The sequence below is a fragment of the Pezoporus flaviventris genome, unplaced genomic scaffold, assembly GCF_033815535.1.
Source record: "Pezoporus flaviventris isolate CSIRO_AGI_PZ_B2104156 unplaced genomic scaffold, CSIRO_AGI_Pfla_v1 ptg000054l, whole genome shotgun sequence".
Classification (NCBI taxonomy): domain Eukaryota; kingdom Metazoa; phylum Chordata; class Aves; order Psittaciformes; family Psittacidae; genus Pezoporus; species Pezoporus flaviventris.
This window is the reverse complement of record NW_026892602.1, coordinates 1147498-1156124: the sequence shown is the minus strand read 5'-3', so window position 1 is coordinate 1156124 and position 8627 is coordinate 1147498. Positions and strand designations below refer to the sequence as shown.

Here is an 8627-nt window from a genome sequence, read left to right as displayed (position 1 = left end):
CCGGGGAGGGGACACATGGGAGCCGCAGGTGCTGCCCGGGGAGTGAATCAGCAGCGCCCGGGGCAGGCGCGGGCTGAGCCGTGTGCAGGCTGCGAGGGGCGGAGGTTTTGCACTCGCTCTCACCGGCCACGGATAAATAAGAGGCGGCGGAGAGTTCCGCTAAAGCGGCTCTTCACGTTGCCCAGCGTCTCCCGACACCCAGCCCAGGCGGACATGGACTCCCAAGACTGCCCTTGTGCCACTGGTAAGCCAGCGCTTCCCTCTGCATCGAGCTGCCAGAGCATCCCTGGGGGACCGCTGATGCTCCAGCCTCCTCCTACATCCTCATCGCTCTCATCCTGGCTGGGCTGCCTGCTGAAATCCTTTCCCAGCACTGCAGTGTCACACCTGGAGCATGTCACTGGGAACGCTGTGACCTCTCCAGAGAGACACCAATGTTCCCCCTGCATCCCTCGGCCGGAGCATCCATGCTGAGCCATGGGGTTGTGGGGCTCCCTTCCCACCACAGCTTCTCAACCTTTTTCCCCTTTTTCTCCGTGTTCTAGGGGGCACCTGCACCTGTGGGGACAACTGCAAATGTAAAAACTGCAAATGCACATCCTGCAAAAAAGGTAGGAGGGGGTCCCTGAGCCACAAGCCGGGGAGAAACATTCATGGAGGGTTTCACTAAACATTCTGGGACACACTGAATCCAATCAGACTCAGATTGCTAGGGTGGAGTTTATTCCTCGTGTACATTCTTGCCCCTGGAGGAGCACAGGGTGCAATCCACCTGCCACCAGGCAATACCAGCTACCCAGTGTAACCCACAAGTTGGTATACCCCTTGCTGGCAGCTCAGGCTCAGCACAAGTGGATGACCCGGGAAGAAACCAGCATTGGGATTTCTTCTGGCTGCTCCTGACGCTGGCACCCCCGGGCACAGCCGGGGTGGGGGTGGGGAGGTGCTGCTCGGTGAGGGGCTGATGGGCCCTGGTGCAAAACTACCCCGGGAGACATTGCCAGGATGGGGATGCTGCTAAAAGGGGAGTGCACAAGGTTTGGTGCGAGGTCTCCAGACCAGCCACCCCCCACGGGACCTCCCTAGATCTCGCCCTGAGGCCCCCCTGACTCATTCTTCTCCCTCTCCACAGGCTGCTGCTCCTGCTGCCCGGCAGGATGTGCCAAGTGTGCACAGGGCTGCGTCTGCAAGGGGCCACCCTCCGCCAAGTGCAGCTGCTGCAAATGAGGACCCCCAGCTGCACATCTGGGGGTGCTGTGCATCAGAGGGGATGAAGAACAATAACCTTATTGTGTATGTTGGGGTTTTTTTTATACGTGTGTTCAGATACCTTTAGTGTTTGTCACTGTGATGTGTAATAAGCTACCTAAATAAAGTAATATGTATATAAAGGTCTATAAGGAAGCTGGCACTTCTGCTGGACGGGGGGGGGGGGGGGCTGTCTCTGGAGAGCAGGAGAGCACTGGTTTTGGGTAGTCATGGCAAACAGCTTGTGTGTTCTTTCTGCTTTCTTCTAATCTCGGCTCTGCCCTCCCTACCAGCAGCTCTGACATTTTCCTTGCACAACAAGGTAATTCATAGTTGGTTTTTTTTTTTTTTCCCCACCCTGTTGTTGCCCAAAGGCAAATCCCATGCTTTCTCCTTCACCAGAAATCCTCAGGGCTAGTGAGCAGCTCGTCAGCACGAGCCTTCATTGACAATGTAATAACTGGTGCAGCACTGCCTGTTTCCAGGGGTAATGTTTCCATGATGGGTGGGGTGGTGGAGAAACAGGTTTAGCTTTTCCTCGCAGCACTTTTGTTGAACTGGCTGGGAAGAATTACACTGCTCATCCCTCTGCCAGCTTGGCAGGGTGCTTCTGCAGGGAGCTGGATACCCACAATGTGGTGCAATGCCTGCAATAGGATGCTGTGCCCATGATGGGGGACAATACCTGTCAGGGGTTATGATGTCCATGCTGGAGTGGGATGCCCACACCAAGGTGCAATGTCTGTGATGGTTGCAATGCCCATGCCAGAGTGAGTCCACAGTGAGTTCAGATGCTCATGTTGGGGTGTGATGTTTGCTCTGCTCACAACAGAACACTGCACCCCAGGAACTATGTGGCACCATGCTGCTCCCTAGGACACATGAGGGGCCCTGCCTGTACTCATGCTCCCCAAACACAGCCTTTCATAGCCTCTTTACAGCTGTAAAATCTTTTTTGACCCATCTAGCCACTGCTGCCAGGACTCAGTGGGGTTTTGTCACAGCTAAGGGCATGCCTGTACACTGGGTGCTTGCAGTGCCCGTCCTTGGGGATACTCCTTTGCTCCAGGAGGGCTCTTCCCCCAGGGTGTCCCTTGAGATATCACCATCACCCCATGCTTCCAATGGCTGTGAAGCATGTTGCTATGTAGGACAGGGCAGGCATGTCACAGGAAGGGTGCAACACCAGCTCTGGAGCTCCAAACTAAACTCCATTCTGCAAATCACAGGGTTCTCTTTATTCTTTTCTACCCAGAGAGATTTAAGGGCCAGCCATGCAAAAACATAGTTGGTGAGCCCACAACAAGCCTGAAGGAGAGGTTGCTAATGGGATTTATCCCCAGACATGTGGTTTAACCAGTGGGGTTTACAGCATCTTTCTAGCCTCACAGTCCTGGATGAGTTTGCTTCAGTCTTGCCCCACAGCAGTGTGATAGAGAACACCTATCAGATGCTGTCCAAGCCCTGAGACCTGTGCGGGGAAGCTTGGGTTCCTCTGTTCGCTTTACAACTGCTATAAAATCAGGGTTGGACCTTGCATCCCTCTTTCATGGGCACAGCCTCAGGATTAACTACTACTCCCTCCCTGCCAGCCCTGGAAAATGGGAGCACCAGCAACGATGTGGGGGGACCTTGAGGTCTCCTCTCCCCACTGACATCTGGCATGTGCCCTGCATCCCAGCAAGCCCATGCCTTATCCTTCTCTGACCTGCTGCAGGGTGACCTCATTATTCGGTGGAAATGCCCTGATTGGGAAAACTGGGCATTTTCCAGGCTTTTTTCCTGTCCCAGCTCCACACACACGGTCTTGTGGGGACCTTCCCACTTGCAATGATGGGAGCACAGCCCCTCAATGGGTGATGTGTGGGATTCCCAGAAATCTGGGAATTCTCTTGCATTTCTGCAGCCTTGCCCCTGCACAATCACCCCCCATTTTCTGTGCATCCCCATGTCAGGATGCACATCCCCATTTTGGGTGCTGTGGGGCTCTCATTTCTTCAAGCAAGGGTGCAGCAGAGACTGTCCTCGCTGGAGGGGGGGGGGGGCAGACCTTGCTGGGAAGGACTCCGGGAAGTGATTTCACAACCCCTGTTTATGTGCAGTAAGCCTGCACGTGCCATGATCTCACCTCTCCTCCTTTCCCGCTGAGCCAGTGGCAAGCGCGGTGCCTGCTGGCTTAGCCCCATATTTACACTGCCCACAGAACACTGCCAGGAAAAAACAACCCTGTGGTTCTGATGACGAGCACGAGCCGTTCCCTGGCACAACTTTCCAGGGCCACAGGTTCCCACCTGATCCAGGGGCCTGCTGGCCTGAACTCCACCAGGATGGAGCCCATCCACAGTGCCAGGTCTGAGCCCAGGCTTGCCCTGTTTGCCACACCACCACCAGGCACAGGGACAGCATGTCCCTGACCCAGCCACTCATTTCCATGCCCAGTGCCAAGCTGGCTGGTGGTGAAAGACAGTTGGCACATAAACACTGGGACAAGAGGGAAAACCCATGGGCACTGCTGGTGCAGGGAAGCCGGGATTCCCAGCAGCCCATGCCATGACCCAGCACCACATCCAGGTGCTGACCCCCATGCATACCTCTCCTGAGGACCTGCCAAGTACCCCAAGTTCTACCCCGGGGCCATCCCACCCTCCAGCTGGATGCTGAGACTATCCCAACCCGCGGGCCTCTTCACAGGTGGGTGGCCCAGTTCACCCCACCACTGGCACATGGAGATGCCCCAGAGGTGCAAGAGGAGTTGGGGGCAGTGCTACGCCATCGCTGCCACCCCCCGCGGCATCTTCCGGCATCTTGGCCCTCAGGGATGCAGCACCCTGCGGGGAGGTGGGCACAATGGGGTATAGGTAGGACCCTCTGGATGGAAGTATGGAGGAGGCCAGGGCCGTGACCCAGGTGAACACGGCACAGACTGAGCACGGCCCCGTCCCGGGTGAGCACGGCTCCACGACACCGCCCCCTGTGAGCACGGCCCCACGGTGAGCACGGCCGCATAGTGAGCACGGCCCTACGGTGAACACGGCCCCATAGTGAGCACGGCCCGGCCCGGCACTGCAAGGCCCCGATGAGGGTCCCGCCCCGCCGTGCGCAGCGCCGCGCACCGCCCCATGCTTTCACCCCATAAATACTGAACGCCGGCAGGGCTGTGTATTGCTGCGAGTCCAGCCGAGCCGAACCGAGCAAAGGCAACCAAGCTAAACCGAGCCATGGATCCCCAGGACTGCACGTGTGCCGCCGGTAAGTGTCCCGGTCTTGTGCCCGGCGGGTCCTCGTCGCGGCCCCGGCCCCGGCCCCATCTGAGCCTGACGGCCGCTCTCCCGTCCCAGGTGACTCATGCTCCTGCGCCGGGTCCTGCAAGTGCAAGAACTGCCGCTGCCGCAGCTGCCGCAAGAGTGAGTGTGGGGCTCAGCAGGGGGAAAGTGGGGGGGACATACAGAGCTTCTCCCTAGAGGTCTGCCCGTGCCTTGCTGGGACCCCACGGGTCCCCCACCACCTCCCAGCGTGCCCGTGAATCCAAGGGGTTCTTGTCCTGTAGAGAATCTCTCCTTTGCACTGTAGGGCTCCCTATGGAGACCCCACCGCTCTGACATGGGGGTGCCCCTGTCCTATTGGACCTTTGCGAGGATCCTTTCCTCTTCCTGAGACCTGCCGCCTGTTGCCCGTTGGGGGGTGCCCCTTCTCTGTTAGGACCCAAACTGCTGTGCCATTGGGATACTATGTATGGGGTGTGCTTTTTTTTCCTTCTCCATCAGGTACCTCTGCCCCATGGGCCCCCAGTTCCTTTCCAGCCCCCCCTCCCCCCCCTAACTCTCTTGTCTTCCCCCCAGGCTGCTGTGCCTGCTGTCCCGCAAGCTGCAGCAACTGTGCCAAGGGCTGCGTGTGTAAGGAGCCGGCCAGCAGCAAGTGCAGCTGCTGCCACTGAGCTATTCACCTGTGCCTGTAAATAGCCAGCACACTTTGGGGATAGCGATATGGGGGGGACGGGGACACACAGCACAAAAGAGCCTATTTTCGATGTTTTGTATTTTCTGTACCAGTGGTGTGTAACTGGATGGAAATAAAGTAATAAAGGTGTTTGGATGGAGGTGTGAGTGCTGCTGCTGGACTGGAGACTGAGCACTGTTGCCGCTCATGACTCCTGTGTGGGAATTGTCACCTTGGGGTGGTGGTGGGCTGCTTGCAAACACCCCAATGGCCTTCCTGAATGCAGAAGAACTCGGGGAAGAACTCTGCATCTCTCTGGAAGACAAAAGCAGCTTCTCAGTCTTTGGGATGGATCTCATCCTGCACGTGGGGTGGCTTTGGGCATCTTGAAAGTGCTGGTCCCTTGCTGAGGACAGGGGAGGCATGCTTAGGTGGGCTTCAGCCTCCTCCTGCCTTCCTCTGACTTTGTGGTAGGTGTTTCTGCACCACCCTGGGGTTTCCTGTGGGTGAAAGAGCTTGTGGGAACAGGCATGGTGGCTGAGAGGGTGGTGTGGGCTGGCAGCATGTCCATCCCGAGCTGCTACAGCAAGGCACTGGGCTGAGCCCCATGGGGGACAAACCCACCCTGAGATCTCATGCTTAGCAAGCCCAAATTTTCTCTCAGAGCAGCTCTATCACCAAAGGGATGCTTTCCCTGCAGCCTCCCTGTGCCAGGTACTGCCAGCTACAGTGCCTCACTCCTGCCCCAGGTGTGATCTCCAAGCACTTTTTTCAAGCCCAGTTTTGGGGAGCACTTTGCTTGGAGCTGCAAGCTCCAGGCCCAGGAGGGCAGACAATCATAGTTGGGAATAAGCCCTGTGGGTGTTAAATGCAGTGCTCAGATGCCCTGATGGTGGGTGGCTGCAGGATGAGGGGTGCTGGGGGTGTGGTGGGGTGCTGGGAAGGTGCGTGGGACGTGTTTTGCTTCCGAAACTCTCTGCCAAGTGAGAGTTGCTTTTTATGGCTTTTTATGCACAGGAGCGTCTGCCTGCCTGTACTTGTCCTCTGGGTGTGCCCTGCCACCAAGGCAGGTTCTCAGCCCTGGCTCAAGGGCTTGCACCCCACTGCTGTCACTCCTCCCCTGCCCCTCCACACAGGGGGACAGCTCAGCTTGGCATGGGTGTCCCCACCAGCCCTTGGTGGCCAGGCAGTAGGGACAGAGCAAGTTTAAATTGCAAGATGCTGCGGAAGCCCTGAAATGAGAGGGTTTGGATAGTTCTTTCTGCCAGGCTGGGTGGCACAAGGTGGGTTGTCAAAGCGGGAGCATGGCAATACCAGCACCGAAGGGTAATCCAGGCCCCCCCTGAAGAGCTCCTCACCCCTTCCCCAAAGGTTTGCCCAGCTTCAGCATATGGCTCTGTGGTGGCTGCCCAGCCTGCTCAGCACCAGCATTGCTGGTGAGAAAAGCAACACCCAGCTCAGCACCCATTTGCTTTTTAAATGCATTGCCTTACTGCATGAGTGTCTTTTGCCTAAGCAGGCTCCAAGAGGCTGTTGCAATAGAGGCTTAGGGCTGGAGACAGGGTTTAAGGGCCTGCCTTGCCCTAAATGCATTTAAACCCCAATAAACCCCATGGGAAGATGCTTTGCTGGAAGACAAGGCTGACGGGTGGCTGACATGGCCACTGCGCAGCAGGACCCCGGGCCACTGCAGCGCGCAGGGGCTGTGCTGGCATCCTGCACCAGCAGCCAAGTCGGGGCTTGGATGGGGCTTCCCCTCTCAGGAAGCGCCCCAGGCATCAACCGCTCCCCATTCACAGCAGTGTGCCAGGGTGGAAGGTGGGCGCACACCCCACAGCCTGTGCTGCCAGCTCCTGGCTCTGCTTGCAACCTGTCTGGCTGCAGCAGTGCCTGAGAGCATGGACCCCAGCCTCAGCACCCTTTCCCAAGTGGAATCTGGGGTGGGGAAAGACAAAGGACATCCATCCCAGGACCAGTGGGATGTGTGCAGGCACCCACGGAAGGTGCTGGACCTGGGAAGTAGCTCTGCTGTAGATGCTCCCACAAGGTGAATACGGGCTTTCTGGAGTATTTGCCATGGAAAAAGCCACACTTTTTAATGAAGCAGGAGCTGGTCTCAGCCTGCACACCAGCACAGAATAGCAGAAGGGTGATAGGAATGAACACGGTGCAAGAAGAAGCTGATGTGCACAGAGCCCCTCAAAGAAAAAGCACAGCTCAGTCTGCAGAGGTGGTTTCAAGGACTATGTGTCTCCCCTGGGCACACAGGGAAGCCAGGGCAGAGGTGTCCCGGGTGCATGCCCGAGGGGGTGCAGCACCCCAGGGGCTGTACTCAGCACCGCTCTGCCTCTGTATGAGACAAGCTGACCTGTCTCCATGCGCTGGGTGGTGCTGGCATGTGAAAGGACATGCGGCCCTTGCACAGGGGAAATGCACTGCGTGCAGAGGGGATATGCACCCTGTGCAAAGAGTAAATAACACCCGTGCGGTGGGGATATGCACCGTGTGCAGCACGGAGATAACACCATGTCCTCAGGGGACAGGCACCCAGTGCCCCCAGTGCAGAGGAGACAGGCACAGGGTGCACAGGGTAAATATACCGTGTGCAGAGGGGACAGCACCCAGTGCAGAGGGGATATATCCAGTGCAGAGGGCACCTACTCTCCGCCTTCAGGATCGGGCTCTCCGGGCGCGCAGCCGCCAGCTCGGTGCATCCCAGCGCTTCCCGAAGGATCTGCTGCCACCTGCCTGTCCCAGTGTGTCCCCTGTTCCGGTGTATCCGGCTGTCCCAGTGTACTCCGCTGACTCAATGTACCCGCTGTCTCAGTCTGCCTGGATGACCCCGTGTTTCTTGTCCCTCGGGGCACCAGCACTTATCTCAGGGCAGCTCAAGACCCTCCTCCTGCTGGAAAACTGCCCCTGGAGCACAGACAGGCTCAGAGAGAGATGGGGTGGCATGGACACCCTACCAGGAGAACCTTCTTGCCAGGACACCCATCCCACTAGGATATCTATTCCACCAGGACACCCGTCCTACCAGGGCAGCCATCCCACCAGGGCATCCATCCCACCAGGTTGTCCATCCCATCAAGTTATCCATCCTACCAGGACACCCACCCTACCAGATTATCTGTCCCACCAGGACACCCATCCTACCAGATTACCCACTCCACCACGATTCCCATCCCACCAGAACATCTGTCCCACCTAGACATCCATCCCACTAAGACACCCATCCTGCCAGGACACTCATCCCACTAGGGCATCCTGCTGGGGACCAGTGCACCCCTGGGGGTCCCTGCCCCAAGCTCTGCAGTGCCGCAAGTGCTGTCTGCCTGCTAATTTTGGGGATGAAGCTCCATGGAGGGTGTAAGTGGGCAAGCTGGGGCCAAGCCCAAATGCAGCACACCCCAAGGCACAGATCAGACCGTGGCACAGGGAAA

General features: G+C 57.7%; 2 protein-coding genes across 2 annotated transcripts; both read left to right on the top strand.

Moving 5' to 3' along the window:
* LOC133277206 (chorion class high-cysteine HCB protein 13-like) lies at positions 1–1400 on the top strand. Its single transcript, XM_061468846.1, has 3 exons — positions 1–244; positions 546–611; positions 1133–1400. Exons 1-3 carry the CDS (start codon positions 16–18, stop codon positions 1225–1227), a joined length of 390 nt encoding a protein of 129 aa, XP_061324830.1. The 5' UTR covers positions 1–15; the 3' UTR covers positions 1228–1400.
* A 2837-nt stretch (positions 1401–4237) lies between these two features.
* LOC133277294 (metallothionein-2) lies at positions 4238–5344 on the top strand. Its single transcript, XM_061468995.1, has 3 exons — positions 4238–4497; positions 4587–4652; positions 5088–5344. Exons 1-3 carry the CDS (start codon positions 4467–4469, stop codon positions 5180–5182), a joined length of 192 nt encoding a protein of 63 aa, XP_061324979.1. The 5' UTR covers positions 4238–4466; the 3' UTR covers positions 5183–5344.
* The last annotated feature ends 3283 nt before the right edge of the window (positions 5345–8627 follow it).

Bases quoted from the DNA above. Each gene is read 5' to 3' on its own strand.
- LOC133277206 (XM_061468846.1), top strand. From the start codon at position 16: ATGGGAGCCGCAGGTGCTGCCCGGGGAGTGAATCAGCAGCGCCCGGGG. The intron at 245-545 runs GTAAGCCAGCGC...TCCGTGTTCTAG, and splicing joins AGACTGCCCTTGTGCCACTG to GGGGCACCTGCACCTGTGGG. The intron at 612-1,132 runs GTAGGAGGGGGT...CCCTCTCCACAG, and splicing joins ATGCACATCCTGCAAAAAAG to GCTGCTGCTCCTGCTGCCCG.
- LOC133277294 (XM_061468995.1), top strand. From the start codon at position 4,467: ATGGATCCCCAGGACTGCACGTGTGCCGCCG. The intron at 4,498-4,586 runs GTAAGTGTCCCG...CTCCCGTCCCAG, and splicing joins GGACTGCACGTGTGCCGCCG to GTGACTCATGCTCCTGCGCC. The intron at 4,653-5,087 runs GTGAGTGTGGGG...TCTTCCCCCCAG, and splicing joins CTGCCGCAGCTGCCGCAAGA to GCTGCTGTGCCTGCTGTCCC.